This window comes from Sporobolomyces salmoneus (genome assembly GCF_050403485.1).
Source record: "Sporobolomyces salmoneus JCM6883 DNA, S_salmoneus_JCM6883_v1_ctg5, whole genome shotgun sequence".
In the NCBI taxonomy this organism is placed as follows: Eukaryota; Fungi; Basidiomycota; class Microbotryomycetes; order Sporidiobolales; family Sporidiobolaceae; genus Sporobolomyces; species Sporobolomyces salmoneus.
The window spans coordinates 369,611-388,843 of NW_027481158.1; the positions used below are offsets into that span (position 1 = coordinate 369,611).

The 19,233-nt window shown below is 51.9% G+C and overlaps 9 protein-coding genes across 9 annotated transcripts; 3 read left to right on the forward strand and 6 right to left on the reverse strand.

Annotated features, from left to right (window-relative positions):
* Window positions 1-15: 15 nt before the first annotated feature.
* On the reverse strand, window positions 16-1,377 carry JCM6883_006955 (uncharacterized protein; the record flags this gene model as incomplete). Its single annotated transcript, XM_076629453.1, has 3 exons — window positions 16-519; window positions 584-902; window positions 1,133-1,377. The coding sequence occupies 3 exons, from the start codon at window positions 1,375-1,377 to the stop codon at window positions 16-18; spliced, it is 1,068 nt and encodes a 355-aa protein (XP_076490575.1).
* Window positions 1,378-1,478: 101 nt separating this feature from the next.
* RIB7 (2,5-diamino-6-(ribosylamino)-4(3H)-pyrimidinone 5'-phosphate reductase) lies at window positions 1,479-2,570 on the forward strand (the record flags this gene model as incomplete). The annotated part of the gene is made up of 5 exons (XM_076629454.1): window positions 1,479-1,708; window positions 1,776-1,846; window positions 1,902-2,153; window positions 2,224-2,414; window positions 2,484-2,570. The coding sequence occupies 5 exons, from the start codon at window positions 1,479-1,481 to the stop codon at window positions 2,568-2,570; spliced, it is 831 nt and encodes a 276-aa protein (XP_076490576.1).
* Window positions 2,571-2,629: 59 nt separating this feature from the next.
* JCM6883_006957 (alpha/beta fold hydrolase) lies at window positions 2,630-3,822 on the reverse strand (the record flags this gene model as incomplete). The annotated part of the gene is made up of 3 exons (XM_076629455.1): window positions 2,630-3,328; window positions 3,385-3,605; window positions 3,675-3,822. 3 exons carry the CDS (start codon window positions 3,820-3,822, stop codon window positions 2,630-2,632), a joined length of 1,068 nt encoding a protein of 355 aa, XP_076490577.1.
* A 545-nt stretch (window positions 3,823-4,367) lies between these two features.
* Window positions 4,368-6,382, forward strand: JCM6883_006958 (uncharacterized protein; the record flags this gene model as incomplete). The annotated part of the gene is made up of 6 exons (XM_076629456.1): window positions 4,368-4,441; window positions 4,502-4,980; window positions 5,043-5,147; window positions 5,214-5,337; window positions 5,409-5,923; window positions 5,988-6,382. The coding sequence occupies 6 exons, from the start codon at window positions 4,368-4,370 to the stop codon at window positions 6,380-6,382; spliced, it is 1,692 nt and encodes a 563-aa protein (XP_076490578.1).
* A 67-nt stretch (window positions 6,383-6,449) lies between these two features.
* Window positions 6,450-11,056, reverse strand: SDD3 (Sdd3p; the record flags this gene model as incomplete). The annotated part of the gene is made up of 21 exons (XM_076629457.1): window positions 6,450-6,680; window positions 6,746-6,820; window positions 6,879-6,965; window positions 7,027-7,101; window positions 7,166-7,384; window positions 7,445-7,516; window positions 7,576-7,682; window positions 7,746-7,861; window positions 7,930-8,037; window positions 8,099-8,423; window positions 8,483-8,838; window positions 8,898-9,012; window positions 9,086-9,322; window positions 9,384-9,791; window positions 9,850-9,941; window positions 10,010-10,135; window positions 10,202-10,284; window positions 10,355-10,397; window positions 10,462-10,549; window positions 10,620-10,667; window positions 10,891-11,056. The coding sequence occupies 21 exons, from the start codon at window positions 11,054-11,056 to the stop codon at window positions 6,450-6,452; spliced, it is 3,177 nt and encodes a 1,058-aa protein (XP_076490579.1).
* Window positions 11,057-11,548: 492 nt separating this feature from the next.
* JCM6883_006960 (aldehyde dehydrogenase family protein) lies at window positions 11,549-13,578 on the reverse strand (the record flags this gene model as incomplete). Its single annotated transcript, XM_076629458.1, has 9 exons — window positions 11,549-11,670; window positions 11,734-11,875; window positions 11,949-12,103; window positions 12,185-12,284; window positions 12,356-12,498; window positions 12,562-12,754; window positions 12,825-12,967; window positions 13,042-13,048; window positions 13,123-13,578. The coding sequence occupies 9 exons, from the start codon at window positions 13,576-13,578 to the stop codon at window positions 11,549-11,551; spliced, it is 1,461 nt and encodes a 486-aa protein (XP_076490580.1).
* Window positions 13,579-14,679: 1,101 nt separating this feature from the next.
* On the reverse strand, window positions 14,680-15,147 carry MRPS8 (mitochondrial 37S ribosomal protein uS8m MRPS8; the record flags this gene model as incomplete). Its single annotated transcript, XM_076629459.1, has 1 exon — window positions 14,680-15,147. The coding sequence occupies one exon, from the start codon at window positions 15,145-15,147 to the stop codon at window positions 14,680-14,682; it is 468 nt and encodes a 155-aa protein (XP_076490581.1).
* A 249-nt stretch (window positions 15,148-15,396) lies between these two features.
* Window positions 15,397-16,107, forward strand: JCM6883_006962 (uncharacterized protein; the record flags this gene model as incomplete). Its single annotated transcript, XM_076629460.1, has 2 exons — window positions 15,397-15,838; window positions 15,905-16,107. 2 exons carry the CDS (start codon window positions 15,397-15,399, stop codon window positions 16,105-16,107), a joined length of 645 nt encoding a protein of 214 aa, XP_076490582.1.
* Window positions 16,108-16,392: 285 nt separating this feature from the next.
* Window positions 16,393-19,044, reverse strand: JCM6883_006963 (uncharacterized protein; the record flags this gene model as incomplete). The annotated part of the gene is made up of 7 exons (XM_076629461.1): window positions 16,393-16,816; window positions 16,909-16,938; window positions 17,016-17,410; window positions 17,472-17,663; window positions 17,727-18,242; window positions 18,344-18,493; window positions 18,589-19,044. The coding sequence occupies 7 exons, from the start codon at window positions 19,042-19,044 to the stop codon at window positions 16,393-16,395; spliced, it is 2,163 nt and encodes a 720-aa protein (XP_076490583.1).
* Window positions 19,045-19,233: the final 189 nt, after the last annotated feature.

Below are 19,233 nucleotides of genomic sequence, written 5' to 3' on the forward strand. Positions count from 1 at the left end.
ACATGTCTAGAGCTGTCACGATCCATCCATCCCCATCTCCCTAGCTTCCTTGCGCTTTCTTGCCCACTCCCTCACCTTTTCAGCTTTCGCTTCTTTCCTTCTCCTCTCTTCTCCTTCCTCCTCGTTCCCCTCCTCAGGTATCGCTTCTACATCGAGAGCGGCGTCGCCTTTGACCATGACCTCGTCCGCAACTTGGTGCCCCGTTTCTTCGTGAACTTCTCTCGCCTCGATGTCGTCCTCCTTTTCGTTCTCACCCTCACTATCGCTGCTCCCGTAACCTCCCAATCCTGCTAATCCTCCTCCACTCTTACTCGTCTCTTCCTTGTTCCCGAATTCTACCTTCTCTCCCCTCCTGATCCTCTCCCAAATGTCCCTCCATTTCCCTCCCTTCTTCAGGAATTGAAACTTTGGATCGTTGGAGTGATTCGTTAGGATCCTCATTTCGAGCAGCGAAGGATTTTGGGCCGCGGATAACGTCGAATGGAGCTTGCGCATCATTGAGAGTTGAGTTTCCGACGGCTGGACCGTGTCATGAAAATTGAGCTTTCATTCGAGCCGCAGGGAAGCGAGAAGGACAACTCACTTCGGTTTCTTCCTCTTCGTCAAGCGCTAGCCCTTTCGCCTCACGTTCTCGAGCTTCCTGCTCCTCGAGCAATCTCAGCCTCTCCTCTCTACCTCGCTCAAGTCTCCTCCGTTTCCGTTTCTTTTCGAGTTCCTCTCTTTCTTCGGGCGGTAATTGACGGAAGTAGAACTCTTCTTCATGATCTGACGCGAGGTCGGAGGGACCTCGTTCGTCCTCGACAGTTGCTCGAGGGGTAGAAGACGATGGAAGCGGGACTATAGTCGAGCTCGGGAACGGAAGATGAGCGGGTAGTGCAGGCAGCAGGTTGAGAATATCGTATCTGTGGGACGTAAGAAGAGGGGACTGCAGTCAGTAAACGGTCACGGAAGAAGAGCAGAAGAGCCATATCGAACTTTTGAGACGAAAAACATTTTGTTCACCAAGCTTCTCTCTCTCGTTTCTCATCTTTCCCACGCCTCGATCTCATGTACACCTTGGTTGAGCGTCGTTGACATTGCACTCGCGTTCCTCAAGTGCGGACCCCCTTGCTACAAACGAGCTTCGACTTACCTATCGATCCAAACTTCTTCTTCCTCACCGTTCCCACTGCCTGACCATCTCGCCATCCTACCACCCTGGGTCTGACGAGTCTCCGTCTCCCTCGCGAGCGTGTCGCTTCCGGAAACGAGAGTTGCTTCGTGTGCTTGAACAACGAGAGACGAAGAGTCGGAAGCTTGTGCCGAAGTTGTCAGATAGTGAGCAGGTAGCTGAGGAGAAGGTGAACGAGTTGCTCGGCGTTTCGAGGGGTGTTGCATCGAGGGAAAGTGAAGGGAAAGAGGGAGAGAGTTGATCAAACTCTCTTTCGCCTCCTCCACCTCACTCGACTCGACTAGACAAGGCTATTAGCGCTCGAAAGATGTCCACGGATCTACCCATACCGTTCGCAAACATTCCCGAATCGATCGCCTCGATTTCGTTCCTTCGTTCGGTTTATCCCAAACATGTCTTCGAACCAGCTCAAGATGACGCTCAACGACCTCCCTTTGTCACGCTGACGTATGCTCAGTCGATGGACGCGAAAATTGCTGGAAAGGAAGGGAAGCAATTGATCCTGAGCGGGAAAGAATCGATGGAGCTCACTCACAGGTCCGTCTCTCCCGTCTCTCTGCTCGTTTCGCACGACGAGCTGATCTAGAATGCTGCTATGTTACAGGATGAGGGAGCTGCACGACTCTATCCTAGTCGGAGTAGGCACAGTCCTGAACGACGATCCGCAATTGAATTGTAAATTTCCTCTCCCTTTCTTGCCGAAGGGCTAGCTGATGATCTTGGCGGGCAGCTCGAATCCCTTCACTCTTGCCGGTCATATTGCAACCTAGGCCTATCATACTTGATCGGGATCTGCTGACGCCTCCAGACTGCAAACTGCTTCGCAATTTTCAAGCGGGAATTGGGCAAGCCCCCGTTATTGTGGCTTGGCACACATTGAACCGGTCGCGCTTGCTCAAGGAGGTCGAAGTCAGTGCATGGAGACGTCGATCAGAAGCCCTGATCAAGGTCGGAGCCCATCTGGTCTTCGCAAAACACGATGGTACGTCGCAGATTTTCGTACGCTTTTCCGTGTTGTAACTAATCAATGCCTGCGATGACTCCTCGCGCAGACAATGGGCGTATCACCTTGAAAGATCTTCTAGACTTTCCCCTCTTGTGCCGGTTTAGTGGCCGCTCGCTCATGATCGAAGGAGGATCATCCGTCATTTCGAGTCTCCTCCCTTCTCCCGAAATCGATCTCGTGATCACGACCGTCGCGCCTGTTTACGTCGGAGAAGGTGTCGAGCTGTTTCGACCAGGCGTGAGTGACTCGATTCACGTTCTCCTTTCCTCACTCACTCTGACTGAACGCTCGGTTTGTCATGTACAGACCAAGGTACCCGAGCTCGAACACGTCAGAAGTGAAATCTTCGGTAAAGACGTGGTCTTCGCCAGCAAGCCGAAACGGGCTGCGTAGGAATCATCGAGCGGGAACGGGGCTTTAGGCGAACCGAAGGACGGAAGGAGTCCAATTAGTTACTTTAAGTCTCTAACACAACCCATCAATACGTCTACAAACTCCTTCGGTTTATGCACGAATCCGAAATGATTGGTTCCTTCGACACTTCGAATCACCTTGTTCCCCACCTCATCTTCTTTCCACCATTCTCTGACCATCTCGACCGTCTCCTCGAAATACCCCACCGTTCGACTTCCATACACTAACCCTACGCCAACTTCTTCATGATTTCTCCCTCGAATCGCCATCTCTCCAACTTTTCGAATCTCTTCTTTCTCTCCCGCCAAAGTCCATTCGAACCCATGTTTGACTCCCTCCCATTCCCATCCTCTCTCGACCAACTCTGGCTCGAAATCCTCCAATCGACTCTTCTCCAATTCTTGGGATTCTTCGACTTCGTCTCGAGGAGCTCGATAATCTGCAACCCATCCTGCGAACGTTAAAGCCCATTCTTGACGAGTCACGTTTTGATCGTTCGGAGGTAGAACGGAGGACATGGACGTGAGGAAATCTTGGGTTGGAGGACGGGAGAAGGCGGATCCGGGAGGTTCGAAGAGAATCAGCGAGGAGATGTGAGACGAGACGAGGGATCGTGCGAGTGATAATGTCGAGGGCGCGAGGTGAGGGAGAAAGGAGGTAGATGGAGAAGGGGCTTGAGAGGTGGAGTTGAGGAGAGCTAAAAGCGAAATCGGAATCACGGTTCCTTTTGACCAACTCTGTTCGAACGTTCAATGAGAGCGACTCTCGGGGGAGAGACAGTAAGTGGACTTACAAGGACGATTACTTGACCTCCATCTCGCTTACTCGTCAACCCCAGTTCTTTCGTACTCCACTCGAGGAATCCGAGGAAATCTTCGAGGTATCTCGCCGTCGCATCTACGCCTCCCTTCTCTTTCGATTCGAAAGCTGGAGAGCTACCTCGATAAGAACGTTGATTGTAGGCTATGAGTCGAGTCTTGGGCGGTAAATGCGGAATCAAGGGAGAGAAAATAGCTACAAAATCGTTGCGACAAAATGTGAGCTAACTCCATCTAGCTTGACGACAGGGCAAGGAGAGCTCACCACTGTTGAAGCCTACACCATGAATTGCTAGAATCGTCGTATACTTTTCCGGTCGCTCGCTCGGTTCAAGGAGAGAGAATGAATCGAGGTAGGCGAGTTGAAGGTCTGGTGAGACTTGCGCGGTCTCGAAGTCGGGTATGCGGACCATCTTCCTGCGTCGTTTCGAGGTGTGAAGTGAGAAGAAGGAGGGTGAAAGGTGGGGCTCGAAAGTGAAGAAACGTCGGTTTAGGCGGAACGGATCTTCCGAAGTTTTGAGCAAAAACGCACGTGTTAGACCTCGTCCTCTCTCCTCGTGCCCTGCGCCCTTTCGAAAATCCCGTAACACCTGGTTGCACCAAAATCTGGTCAGAATCTGGTCACTCTTCAGACGAGCTTTTTTGAAGAGGACACCAAAGAAAAGAGACCAATCTTTCCTCTCGTCTTGGAGCTCTCAGTCGACCTAGATAGATCTCGACATGAACTCGACGGCGGTGGAGAGTAAGGAACATTGGTGAAGCGTGTAATTTTGAAAGCTCGAGCTCAAACTGCTCTCACAACGTTTTCGCCAGGTCACGGCAAGTTCAATCGGTTGGATACGGCGCATGCTATCCTGTTTAGCAAGGGTACTGGTAGCGGCTCAGTACCTCTGTCTGAACAGCTAGAGTTCGACGGTCTGCCGCGAGCGAGAGAGTCGTTCTTTCAACTTCCTCCAAAATGGATGACAACACACCAACGCATTTTAACGTACTCATCGCCGGTACAGGATTAGCTGAATCTATTCTCGCTGCGTGAGTACCCTTCTCCTCCCCATGCGAGTTGTGCTGATGCCGTAATCGCGTTTCATCAAGTTCACTCTCTAAATCGGGTTACTCTGTCCTCCAACTCGACTCGGCAAGCTATTACGGCACGGAGCATGCATCATTATCACTCACTGAGCTCGACGAATGGCTCAAACAACAACCAGACGGTTACTCTTCAGCTCCTTCGACCCCACTCGATCCGGACCTCCTCAAGCTGTCGCAGAGGTTCGCCCTATCGCTCTCCCCAGTCTTACTACGAGCTACTGGTCCAGGAATCGACCTGCTCGTGAGGAGTAAAGTTGCGACCTATCTTCAATTCGGATTATTGGGAGGAGTTGGATTGTGCAAATCAGACGAGACAGAGGGAGAGGGCAAAAGTAAAGCGAGAGTGGAAAGGGTGCCAGCGAGCAAAGCCGACGTTTTCAACGATCAAACCCTGTCACTCGTCGAAAAGAGGAGGTTGACGAAATTGCTCCTTTTCGCGGCTGGTCAAGAATCACTGGAAGAGGATAAGGTGCTTGTAGCTCGTGAGTCATCTCAAGCTCTCTATGCGAGCTAGCCCAGCTTGACGTGACTCTCCCTGCGACAGAACCCGATATCGCTTTCTTCGAATATCTGAAAAAGGCGTACAATCTCAGCGGGACGGTCGCTGAATCCCTCACCTACGCTCTCGCACTCTGCTCGTCATCAACAGGTGAGTCGCGCATTTACTACGAGTCACTGGTAGCCCCCCTCTCACTCGGCGTTTGATTCGACTCAGATCCGGCTTTGGGAGCTCTACGGAGACTGCGAAGTATTATCCACTCTGTCGGTCGGTATGGTCCTTCACCGTATCTTGTTGGGCACTATGGAGGAGCAGGCGATCTCGTAGGAGGGTTCTCGAGGTTCGTCGTACTCGTCCCTTCCAGCCTTTATGCTCTCTCGATCTTCCACGCTGATATCGATCGCCTTACAGGATTTGCGCAGTCTGGGGAGGAGGTCAAATCCTCGGTCGACCTCTAGCACCACTCGAGCTCTCCCCACCTACTGGAACTCCAGTCCCCGCCTCGCAACCGTCTTTCATGGTCCACGAAAATCCACCACCTCCGCCTTCGAATCCTTCCGACGATCGCGAGACGCCTCGATCGCTCGGGATACCAGTCCAACTCGAAGAAGGAGAGGCGCCAACGATGTTCACAGGAGACTGGGTCATCAGTTCTCCTCACCTGCTTTCTACCCTGTTCCCCTCCTCCGATTCTACTCCGTCACGACGGACCCCGACATCGGTCAACCTCTTGGCTATCCTTCGTGAGCCGATACCTTTCCCACCGCCACAATCGTCGGGAGAAGGAGAAGAAGAAGAAACCCCAGCAAGTTTGAGCGATTCGAATTTGTTTGTGTTTCCTCCTTCGGGGGATCCCGAGGTGAAGATCGGAACTGTGACGGCTCTGCAACTTGGAAAGGGTACCATGAGTTGTCCTGACGGCTATCGTAAGTAACGCTTTTCTCGGTAACGAAGCGACCTCGCTGACGCCTTCTTGTGACTCCGTTTCAGACGTTCTCTACCTATCTGCGCCATTGCTCTCTCGTTCCTCTCCACCGACTAAATCTCCGGAGACATACCTCACCTCGTACCTCGACTCTCTCATTTCCCTATGTCCCGTCGACACTCCTCGACCTCTGTACACTGCTTCTTACTTCCTTTCGACTCCTCCATCTCAACCTTCTTCGACTCCTCCATCTCAACCTTCTACGACTCCTATACCCGCGAATCTCCTCGTCACTCCTACTCTTCCATCAGTCGGCAAGACTGAAGGGCTCATCACAGCGTTGGATGAGGTCGTCGAGGTTGCAGAAACGATGTTTTGGAAGATTGTTGGAGATGAAGGCAAAGCAGAAGGAGTTGAATTCTTCCGCAAGGAGGTCGTCAATGACGACGATGACGAGTAAACTTCTCTCGCGGAGACTCTCTCGAATTGAGTAGATAAGCTGTTTGCAAAACGAATAGATATCTTCTTTACTCTGATTCACTTCCCGATTCACTTCCCGAACCACTACCCGAATCAGATCCATCATCCGAATCATCGAACGTTCTCTTCTCGACCTCGTAACCCAACTTTCCGAAATTCGTAGCGATCTCGTCCATCTTTGCGAGGCCGGATGCGATACTTGCGATGGAAGTTTCGGGGCGGAAGATCGGTGCGATGTATTGCTTGATTACTCGGAGGATATCTTCCGCGGTGACGTCCTATCATCGAGTTGAATGTCAGAGTGAGCTCGCACAAACGAAAGGAAGGAAACGAGATCTCGTACCTTTGTCGCTGCGAGAGCAATACGGCCATGATTCTCGGGAAGACCGAGAAGCATGTTCGTAAAAGAAGCATTCGCCTACCGTAAACCGTAGTCAGTGGAAAGTGCTGAGAAGAGCGAAGGGGGGAGAACCCACAGCAGCGCTGATCGTAGCTTCTTTCGCGGCCGTGTTGTAAGCGAGAGACGATTTGGCAGACTCGATCGTCAAGTCATCAATCTCGATCTGTTGTTGCGAGGGAATGTCAGCGGTGTACTTGAGACAAGTGCAGCACTGAAATTCTCACTTTGCCCGAAACGAGTTGATCAATGAGCGATTGAGCGGCGGTAAAAGCAGCATAGGAATCAGGAGATTTGAAGATCTGTTCGGCGGGGGAGAGAGTGTGAGCGGATCTGAACGTTTCCAAGAGATAGAAGTGTACTCACTCGGTAAGAGATCAAACCACTTTCGATATCATGACTGATCGAAGCACCGTACGCCAATCCAGCACCTCGAATCCACTTCCAGAGGAAACCTTCCATCGCATTCAGAACGGCGCGAGCGACGGTCAAAGCGGGTTGATCGGGGTGAGTCCAGGAATCGGGTCCTTTCGCGACGTGATACGCAAAAGAACTCTCGATCGACGAAAGACCGTAGAGGATGATCTGTGAAGACTTCGGACTTGAGCGTCGGGAGGAGAGGTCAAGTACATCGAAGCAACTCACCTTTTTCGCAGGTTGTTTGCCGAGAGGTCCCATAACATCACTTGATCGCTTGACGGGAACGAGTTCGGAAGCCTGCAGATTTACGCAAGGTCAGATCACAATACAGAGCGTAAGGGGAGAGAGTCACTAACAGGGAAAGGTTGAATCGCTTTGAAGTGTTCGAGCCAGCTCGAAACAGGTTTCTCGAGAGCGAGAACATCACCCTTGACTTGGACTCGGATTGCTCGAGGATGCGTCACTGAACAGTCGAAGGGGGATCAGCTGATCGTAGACAACAGCAGGAGGGGAGATGCAGACTCACAGCCCTTTCGGAAAGTCTCAAAGTGCGAAACGACCGCTTCGGGTTCCTCCTTGAGACGGGCAGCGAAAGCGGGAAGGAACTCGATACGGTTCAGCAGGTTCATAGTGACATTCGTGCTGTGATCGTGACCCTCCCCATCAGCGTCAGAGTTCACTTGAGCGAGAGAAAGAGCGGCCGAACTAACCTGACTTCCTCGCTGATGAGTTTACGGTAAGCGGCGTAGGAGACATCGGATCCCTCTCGCTTCTCGGCGGGAAGTCCTTGGATAGCTTTCGCTGCTGAGATCTTGAGTCTGTCGAGAATCAAATCTAGCGTCAGTTGGGAGAAGGAAGAACGACAAGAGTATCGCTTACCGATCAACCGAGAAAGAAGAGTTGTACAATAAGTCAGAGAGCCACGCGATCGCTTTCGTGTACTTCTCTTTCGGTACCTTGATCTTGAGCGTGACTCCCTCTTGCAACGGCGAGTTGATGTCGATCGAGTAGGATAAAGTTTCAGCATCGAGTTGCTTGACGACTTCCTCGTAGTCGAGCTTTGTTCCATCAGCCCGAGTGACAGGGAGAGTGAAGAAAGAGTCGAGATAGATTGGGAGAAGGGCACGAAGCTCGGCGGGAGAAACTTCGGGAACGTTTTCGGGGAAGAGAACGACCGAGATTTGAATGAAAGCAGAGTTGATGTCTAGCTCAACGAAGCGGGTCAGACTATGATACACAAAGAGAGAGCTCGTTGAGTCTTACGGTCGTATTGAACGAACAGAGGCAATTGAGCCGCATCCGCATCGAGATGATCTTGCACTCGACCCTTCTTCGCCCCATCTTCCTTCGCGACTCCTCCACTTCGGCCCGTCTCGACCTTGATCCAATCGATGCCATTGACATCGGGGATCTTGAAGTCTCGAAGGATCTCGGGAGGGATCGGTTTATCGTTCTCTGCTTGAGCGTCTTCGATCTTCTTCGCGAGTTTCGCCAAACCATCTTCTCCGTATTTCTTGATGTTCGCGTCGACGACGGCCTTTGCATCGTCCCGAACCTTGTCGGCGAGAGATGCGGAAGGTTTTCCGACGATAGTGAGCGCGGGAGCGTCGACGTAGAACCTGCGGAAAAGAGTTCGTCAACACAGAAAGGAGAGCAAGGCCACACGAAGATGACGAACTTATTGAGCAGGGAAGCCCATTGCTCTGCGGTCCATCCTTCGAGAACCTTGTAGTCTGCCATGACCTTCATCGATTTCGCAAGATCGGAACCATCGGAAGCACCGTAAGCCGCATCTGAGCACCACTCGGTTCGACAAAATCAGTGCTGGGATAGGAGTGAAAGAGCGGAGAGGAGAGGAAGGCTAACCTGCCACGACAACATCAGACAAAACGTCGGCTCCGTCCGTCTCCATCGAATTGAGCAATGAGAGCTTCTGTCGCTCGAGCACGGTAGCCATTCGAGACATGTCGATACCTTCTTTGGAGATTCGAGCGAGCGTTTCCTTAAACTTCTTCGGTAGAGTGTCGAGCTGTTCGGAAGGGACTGAAGAAAGGTAGACGGTGAGAACGGTGGGGTCGGCAGTCGAGCTGTAGAAGGAGATGTCTGTCGTTCACAACGAGAGGTCAGACTCATTGTTGTAGCTGAGTGAAGAAGGGTCACGAACCGGTGCAAGCAGGATCCTCGATTTCGACGAATTCCTTGTACAGCGGCGAGACTGCCGAATCCGTGAGGTATTGTCCGAGTACTTCGAGAGCATTATCGGTCAAGAAGTCGTTATGAAGTACACCAATCCAACTCATCATGAGTTCTCCAACAGATTCGTCCTTCTCCGGGAAAGGAACGAGTTCGATCGAATCTTTCGCAATCTTGGGAGGGTTCGAAGCCGTACTCGATTCGACGAAAGGTCGAATCCAACCGGTAGGATGAGCGCCCTTGTTCTGACCGTGAGCTACGATCGAGGGGAGAACTTCTTTCGTGAGAGTTTCGAGGAGGACGGTAGGGTCGAGAGATCGTCCAGCAACGTTGATCGTGATGTTTTGCGGTACGTACATCGCCTTGTGGTACTCTCGGACTGTGTAGTAGTGGAACTCGTCAGCAGGGAATGTGGACCGAATCAAGAAGCAACTTACTCTCTTCGACCTTGAGAACTCGAAGGGCTTTCAAAAGACCACCAGTTTCGGATCTGAGAGCGTTCTTCTCCGAGTACAGCGTCTCTTGTTGACTGCGGGAGCCGGAGGCCGTGTTAGTTATGTGAACATTCCGTCTCGACGGGGAGAAAAAAGCACGAACCGAAGATGCATCAAATCGCTACTCCCTTGCTCGCGGCCCTGCATTTCCCCGAAGACGACTCCACCTTCCTCTCCCTTCCCACTAATGTTGAATACTTCCGTCACGAAACCAGAATCGGTGATAGTCCTGTGGGATGACGATGCTCAATTTTCTCGACGTATCCATCAGTAAATTGAGAGACAGCCAACTCACGGATACAGGACGTGGTCCAGGAAGACTGGTAAGATCTTCAAGAATCCTTCCGATCCGGCCGTACCAATCGTGTAAGCCGTTGTCTGCGAGTTCGAGATTTCGTCGTCACTTTATGCGGATCAAGCGCGAAACTGAACGAGAAACTGAGCTCACCTCTGTAGCAGTCCATGCGTTTGTTCCTGTAGCGAAAGATCGGCTGTCAAGGCGGGGAGAGAGGGTCAGCAAGATAACGAAAGGAACAGAGGTTGGAGAGAACGGACTTCGCGAGAGTGTCGAGAACACCTTTGTAAGGGTACTTCTCTGAACCGAGGAAGACAAGGTGCTCAAGAGTGTGCGGTCTTCCACTTGCTGTTTGAGTTGACGAATGAGTGTCAGGCGAATGCTTTAGCGAAATCGAAAAATGAAAACTTGGACTGACCATCGAAGATCTCCGTTACTGCCGAGAAGTAACCCTGTACAAGAGGTCCTGTAGGTTTCGAATGAACGTTGGAGATTCGTCAGCTTCGGATTCTGCCACGAGATCTCGGGTTGAGAGAGGAGAGTGTTGAAGCGAGATCCGAAACTGCCCCTCTCTGCCGCCTCAACCACTTTGGCCGCGGCTAGCTTGCGCCGAGCCAACTGTAGCACGTCCAGGACCCCTCTGGCGGTGGACTAGAGCAGCACAGATAGAAGAGAAAGAGAGAGCTAACCTTCAACTCCTGACCAAACGACTTTCAACCCTGTACTCTCGGACTCCCACTTTGCCAACTGTACTCCCGTCGCAAAGTCCAAATCTTGTTTCGTAACGAGCTTGAAATCTCCCACTTGATCGGGAATATGGATTTGAGATGATGAAGTCGTAGAACTTCCTGCCATCGCTCCTTGTTGATCTGTCGAGGCCGAGTGACCGAACGTACGTTTACGAGGAACCGTAGAGGCGGGAGAGGGGGCGTGATTAGCCAGAATGGGCGACAGTCGAGGGATTGTGCGTGAACTGGAGAGAGTGGAGGAGAGCGAAAGCCGAGAGTAGGTCGACGCTCGTAGACAGCGAGAGAGAAGACTAGCCAGGGTCGTGATGAGACCTTGAAAGAGTCGATAATCGACGGAAAAGTGAGAAGGAAAGAACGAAGTTGGCGATTTTCGAAAGTTCGCAACCAACTTCACAGCGATTCTATAAAGTTGCGCTGCTGCAAGGCTCTGGTCGGCAGGCGAGAGTTGCAGCATGCGAGCGAGAACTTCGTAGGGCGATTGCGCAAAGCTCTCCTCGCGGGTTCGCACCTCTCGCCACAACTGACTCCCGTCCCTTTCTTATGTACGTTCTATCGTTTCAGTTTGGCCAGCCTACGAATCGACATCATTCCCATCAAATCAAGGAATACGGACGTGAATCGACTTGGCTCTCGTAACAGCGTCGAATCCATATCTCGATAACGAGATTCCTCGTCCCGATTCTTTCACTCCAGTCCAAGGTAGCGAAGGCTCGAGGTAGTCTGAGCAACACAACTGGACTGTCAGCGGATGAAGACAGATTAGGAGGACGGGAAGAAACTGACCACATCGGTTCATAAAGACAGTTCCGGTATCGATTTCGTCGACGATCTCGTTGAACGCCGATTCGTCTTTGGTCCAGACTGAACAAGTGAGCCCGTAAGGAGAATCGTTGATCATCTTGACCGCTTCTTCGTCAGATTTAACCTGGTGCGTCGCGAAGATTGCTCGCGTGAGTTTTCATATTGGGATATTCGAGGAGGATGTATCATCGACGCACCTTCATGATCCCGACGACAGGTCCAAACGTCTCTTCGCTCATGACCTTCATCGAATGATCGACGTCGACCATGACTTGAGGAGCGACATAGGTGGTTCCCTCCTTCGCTTCAGGGAATTCTGACTCGTCGATCAAGGCGCGAGCACCGTGAGAGACTAGAGAACACAATACGTAGATGCCGAGTGTATGTCAATACAAGGTCGAGGGCGCGGGAAAAAACGGAAAGGAGGACGAACCAGCTTCTTTGATGTGCTCGCGAATATTGGCGGCCGAGCGTAGAGAAATGACAGGACCGAGTGTGGTTTCTTGCTCGTGAGGATCTCCAAGCTTGTAAGCCTATACGTTCGAAACGAAATATCTGTCAGAAAGAGCGGTCAAGAGGTCGAATTCTGTCCGCGCGAACTCACCTTCACCGTCTTGACCACCTCCTCAACGACTTTGTCGAAGATACTTTCGTGCACATAGACACGTTCGACAGCGCAACATGATTGACCCGAATTGAAGAAAGCTCCATCGACGACGTTTTCCGCCGCATATGCCGGATCACAATCTGGAGTTGCGACGTTGTCCCAGTCAGTCGATAACAAGAGACTCAAGCAAGGAGGCGACTCACCAGCTCGAACGTAAGCCGCATCTTTTCCTCCGAGTTCTAGTCCGACCATTTTGAACGATCCGTATTTCTCTGCTGCTTCTGCCGCAGTCTTTTCGACTCGTTTTCCGTTCGCTACTGAGCCGGTGAAAGAGACGAAGGGGATCTTGGGGTGTCCGACGAGGTTATCCATTTGCGAGGGCGTCAAGTGAAGCGTCTGTCGGAAAAATGTATCGTTCAGCTACGCCGTCTCGCTCACTTTGGACGAGAGAGTATGTGAGGCTGACTTGGATGAGATCTTTCGGTAGTCCGGCAGCTTCGAAGGATTCTTGAATACGTTCAGCGACGAGAGGAGTTTGAGGCGAAGGTTTCAAAAGGACAGAGTTCCCGGCGAGGAGGGCGGGGATCAAAGCGTTCACTTGGATCATATCTGTTGATCACGATTCTCGTCAGTCATGAACATTCTCAACACTCGTTCGACTGTGAGGAAGAGTTGCAACGAACAAGGGAACTGCGAATTGTACGTACGCACCAGTCAGTGGTCAGCACAGACGAAACCGCTTTCTGAATAGTTGTACGACTCACATTCCAAGCTCCTACGAGTAAACACACTCCAACCGGAGCTCTCCTAACGATCCTCCTGAACCCATCCGGTCTATCCGATCCAACTTGCTCATCCCCCAATGCCTTCTCCGCCTGATTCAATAACCACATCCCCCTATCCTCGAACGTACTGAACTCTGCGTTCCCGTATCGAATTGGTCTTCCCATTTGTTCAGTTAATTCAGGTGCCAATTCCGATGATCTTGCCGAGAGGTGTTTGATGCCTTTCTCGATGACGGCCATACGCTCCTTGAGAGGTACTTTGCGCCATGATAAGTATGCGGAGTGGGAGGCTTCGACAGCGGAGTCGAGAGAAGAGGTTGATGACGCGAGAGGTCGAGTGACGATGGGTTTTCCAGTGATGGGAGAGATGGTGGTTTGCGTCGTTGAAGGGTCGTCGACTTTGGTTTGTGCTGTAGCGTCGTATGAGGCGGACATTGTTGAGGGTCGAAGGTGAAGAGGCGCAAGATAAGCTTCGACTCGAACAAACTTTCGCGCCACTTGACGCAAAATTCCCGCGTTGAACCGAGGTTATTTTCGTTTTTTGACCGCTGCGAAGTCACTCGCTACGAGGTAGCCAGAATTGAGTCGAGACATGCCGAAAGAAGTGAAGGATGACGCAGAGAAACTTCTCGAGCTTGACTTCTCTTCGCAACGCAGTCTGGTCACTTGTGCTTTCTGTGGTCCGCTGACTCGCTTACGCGCATGGAGCTGGCGCTAACTTTGAGCTGCATCAGATTCGCTCGTGAGGGCGAAAGGCGGCCTCGCATTTTGAAGAAGGAATCCAAGCTTGCTTGCGAGAAACCCTCTTCTCTCCACTGAAGTTGACGATGGGATGTCAGAGGACACGATTGGTAGCTCTTGACCCTCGTATATTTCGCCGAGCCCGGGACGAGTTCGTGAGCCAAGTCAGGGTCGATGTGCCTTGTCACTTCGAATTTTCGCATCTCAGCTTGACTCGGAGTTGCGCTCGACTTGTCCTTCCATCCAAACACTATTGAGCATGACTGAATGATCTCCACTAGACAGCATCGCGATTGAACCCCTAGATCACTCTTCTCAAAAGTTTCGCTTTCTCCGTACGCCCCGAGCCTCTAGGTCGACCGGGTCGGATCTTGAAAGACAAAGGTGAGCTTCCGAGGCGAGGGAGAGTCGGAAGAGCTCGAGTTTTCAGAGATTCGGGATGATTGTTGTCGTTTCCTGTTCTCTCATCGGCTGACTTGCGTGGGTCTTTTGCGATCTTGACCCTCGTCGACTATCTGAAAACGCTGCTTATGAGGGAGCTAGTTGTCAACATACCACGCTCGATCGAGTGATTTGCTTTCTGAGCTTGAATCGTTGTGAGGTTTAAAGTCTTTGTCAAGACCGTGCTGAATCCAGGCTCGAGAGTCGAAAACCTGTACAGCTGACCACTCACGTCGACGACCTTCGACTCTGACCCTTGTCTTCCGAGTGAGTGAGTTGCGAAACAAAAAATGCGATTTCGGGTTCCCTCAGACAATCCCCCGACCCTGTACATACAAGCCCTCCTTATACCGCTTAACCGACCCTTGCGATAACCTCACCTCCCAACCCTCTCCGTACTGCTTCCCTGCCCTCAATGAATCCCTCTTTACTTTCCACCAACGCAACTTCTCCCAATGTCAACCCCGGTACGAATTTCACCCTCGAACCTTTCACGAACCTCCTAATCTCGTCTTTATCCATGAAGATCCTCCTCGAAGGATGGCTAACGAGTCTCATCTTGTTCAACACGGGTCGATCTTGTCGATACTTCAATTCTGCCCATACTCGTTTATCGCTGATCCTCGCGTCGGCGAACGAGGAAGGGTTCGGCGTTGTTGCGGAGGAGGTATCGGTCGATCCGTAAGAGACGGAGGAGATGAAACCGTGAGAGAGGAGGAGGGAGAGGAGTGAGAGATGTTGTTTCGTAGGTGCGAGGGGGACGTATCGGTGACGGGCGAGAGAGGCGTTTGTGAGTCGCGCACACAGCTCGTGGGGTAGCATTTTTGACCAGGGAGGTAGGAGAATAGGAGTGGAGAGAGTCGAGATGAAGATGAAGGGAAATGAGCTAAAAGCGAGTGAACAACAGCTATGAGCAATTCTGCGACTGAATAGAAAGTTCTTCGGAGGTACTTACAGTGAACTCAGAGTGGTTTCGAGCGTTCACGAGGTAGTTGAGAGATTTGGGAGAGATCAAGGGAAGTCGTTCGCGAGTTCGCTCCCTTCTGTTCCCGACCACTCACTCGATTCGGCATGATCACACGGACAGTTCTCCGAACCGTTCCTCGCGTGCGCTACAGCTCATCCTCCGCAAATCCCCCTCCTCCTCCGAAAGGTTCGTTCTTCTCCGCCTCTGCGATCTACCCCTTCCTCCTCCTCTCCGCGATCACCTCTCTAGCCCTCAACCTCTCCCATCAACGGACCGCGAAATCTCAAGAGACCGCCCACTTGTCCGCTCAAATCACAGTCCTCGAATCTCTCCTCGCTCAACTTCGTTCGACTTCCTCCTCTCCTCCTTCTTCCGAGGAGATCGAGAGGGAACTAGAACTCGTTGGGTTAGGGAGAGGGAAAGGGAAGAAAGCGTTAGGCGAAGGAGACAAACTAGGGAAGAGTATGACGAGTTGGACTGAAGTTTTGTTTGGGAAAAAGGGGAAAGAGTTTCAACAGGACAAGGACGATACCGATTGGGAGAAAGGTGAGCGATTCGGAGGACCGTGTCGGTATGCGTACCTTGCTGACTCGGTTCTTCATGCTGCCACAGTCTTCCGAGAAGCAGACGAAGCGGAAATCAAGAAATCGAATTCCTCCAACTCTTCCGAGAACAAAACCTTACCGACTCCGGTTCTCGTCACACCACCTCCCTCACAGTCTTCTCCTCAGCCTCCGCCTGCGACCTCTCCCTCGGCTACCGATCCAACAACACCGTCTTCATCCAAACCGAAGAGTACTGCAATTTATCTATGATCAGCAAAGCCCAGAACTCGAACTCGTTCTCGCTCTCCATCTGAGGTCTTTGTCGTCTCTGAAGAGAGCGTGCGGAAGAGAATCTGCTCAACGGACTCGCAGCGAGTTCAGGATGCGAAAAGGCGAGAAAATGTTGCAGACGAAGGGAACAATACGAGCGGTTTTCACACACGGCGTTGAGGCCAATACGAGCGGCGGGGAAATGATAGGAAGTGAGGAGAATCACAATTCGGAGGAGAGGTTCAAGGGGGAAAGATGAGTCTACAGAACAGGGAATCAACTTTTTCAGTCGACGGTTTCGAATGGGGCGACTCCAGTGCCTCCTGTGGCAGTCGGAATCGATGTAGTTATGGCTGGAGAGAGTCTCATTGCCGTCCCTCCTGTCGATTCGGTCGCTGCGATGTAAGACGAAGTTTGAATTTGTGCCAAGGTCGAGCCGCCGTGCTGAATCGATGAAGAATGACTCGAGTGCGATTCCGTTGTCGTGATACGATCGGTCTGATCGTTCGAGCTGACAGTCGATCTTGACGACAGGACTGTTGAGGTCCCAATCGCAGCGGTTGTCGAACTTGCGGTTGAGTTCGACGGCGAAGTATCGCTCCAAGCGTCGTCTCCGACGATTCGACCGAGTTGGATATTTCCTAGGGAGTTCTTGTAGCCCATTCCTCGAGTTATAACCCAGTACCCAATCATGATCACGACCAGAATCCTGTTTCAAACCATTCCGTTCGAAAAGCGTGAGTCAGCCCTTTCGCGAGCGAACTTGAAGCGAAGATTTCGCAGAGAGAGATCAATGCATACCATTCAACGACGACGACAGGGGTCCAGAAACTGTTCATCGTCGATTCGAACAACATGTCAGTTTTCTCCCTGACGAAAACCCACATGTCAGCGAAGCGTCGACTCACTGTTCCGTCTCGATCCGATCCTTCTGATCCATTTTCAATTCCTCGGGAGTCTCCTGATAACCAGACGTATCATCACTCGGGACCTGATACGGGATCTCGGTCGAGTCCAATTCGATCTCGGTTTGGGTCTTTTTGAGAGGGATTAGGCCACGACGTTGTTTCTCGAGGTCGGTGGCTTCGTTAGAATCCGTCGAAATATCTTCTTCCGAGACGGGAATGGAGGTCGAGCGGCGAGGGGACGTGGTGGGCGTGTGGGATAACTCGTAGGAACGAGAGAATTTTCGATCGCGACGAGTATGTGAAGAACGGGAACGATGACCCATTTCGAGCATCGAAGGAGAAGAAGCGTGTTTCGGGGCTCCTTCCGAGTCAGCTTGCGAGGGTGCGAACAGATGCTAAGATCAGAAAGTCGTCAGAATCGTCCCAAAGCTCAAAAGAAGGAAATGAGCAACTCACGGTCACGTTGTTGAAGAACGTCCCGAAACCCCATCTATCGTTACTATCAGGCGCGCTAGTCACGCCTTGAACCGTAGCAGTGTTCTTGCTGGTGCTCTTTTGATTCTCCCGAACATCGATTTCTTGTAACGCCGTTCGATCCAGTTCGGTGAACGGCGCCTCGACCATCCACTTCCCAACCCAGCTATCAACCTATCTTAGTAGTACACTCTCAGTCAATCAGGAACACGACTGATAGAGGGAGAGAGTACTGACGTCGACCCCGTCAAACTGTTTCTTCCTCCCGTCCTCCTTAACTCTCTTCAATTCCGCCAAACTTTTCGCCCTGTCCCACGCCGGTTCACTCTCCTCAAACCTCTTCAACATCCTCTCGTCCCTTCTCCCTTCCTTCTCGTCCTCCTTTTCTTCCGCCGCTCGATCTTCGACAAAATCGAGGACTTTCGCGAAACTGTGATTGAGAGTCGAGAACTCTCGCGAGACGGAGCGCTTCCTCCCTTCGACCTCGAGCAATGATGAAAGTCGCTCGTAGCGAGGGGAGAGAAGACAGATCGAGGAGTAAAGGGAGACGAGTTCTTTCTTCGCTGAGGAGACTTTGGAAACGAGTTTCTTGAGATGCTTGCGTTCGCGTCGAGAGTTGGAACGATCGAGCAGAGGAATCGAAGGCGAGGGACTTTGGAGGTGCGATGTCAATCCGGTTAGCTGGTATCGATCGGTTGCGAGGGATTCTAATAGTGAGAATAGGTCGTCGACGCGCTCTTGGGTCGAGTCCATCTAGCTCAGTTCAGCGGAAGTCGTCAGCAAAGTTCTTAGAGCCGCTTGTACTCGAAGAGAGAGGCGACGAGAGCAGATGAAGAGAGGAGAAACGAGCGTACATCGTTCTGAAAAGCCTCGATACTGTCTTCAGCTTTGCGTTCCCTCGGTTTCTCCTGAGTGATCCTCCCATCGTCGCGAGAATTGAGAGACCGATACGGCACGACTCGGCTCTTTCTCGCGTCGTCCTCCCGCTGCAGCAAAGGTCGATTCTGCGCGAAAGATGCAAAGTGAGGTACTCTTCTCCCAGTAGTGCTCCTTGCGACGCTCAACGCGTGCTTGGGACTCGTAGCAGAAGACTACTCACATCGATCCCTTCCTCTTCCTCCTCATCTGCAGTCCTTTCTCCCGCATCCGTACTTTCGTCATACCCGTCATCCTTCCTCCCTCGCTCGGATCTCGCCCTCCCGTTCGCCTCGTTCCGAGATCCGACTCTCTTCAGCTCAGGGTACTCTCCAATAACCGTCTCTACGACCTCTCTCCCAGTTCTCCCAAATTTCTCAACTTCTTGCGCATCCCTCTCGACGACTCTTGCGACGTTCTCGAGCCCTTCGAACCCTGCCTCTAGCGTTTCCGGGATCGATCTAGACCTCGAGCAGGAGCGGGAGGTGGAGGTCGAACGAGGACGAGAGGGAAGAGGGGAGCGTGCTGAATTGACTGAAGGGTTTGGAGCGCGAGACGAATTGGAACGGGAGGAGCGATGCTTGGTTGAGGTGGACGAGGGTGGGGGATCGTATAAGCCCTCTGGTCGAGGTGGAGCCATCGAGTCAGTGATAAGACGAAGAGGATTAGAGAGAAAAAAACGGAGGGATCCTTTCGAAGTTCTCGAGCCGTCGTTGGAAGGGGTACTTGCGTCCGCGGAAGTACCGGCCGACGACGATGACGACGAAAAAGACGATAACGACGAGTTGAAAGTCGAAAAGTAGAGATCAGAGCTAGCGAGTTGCAAGAG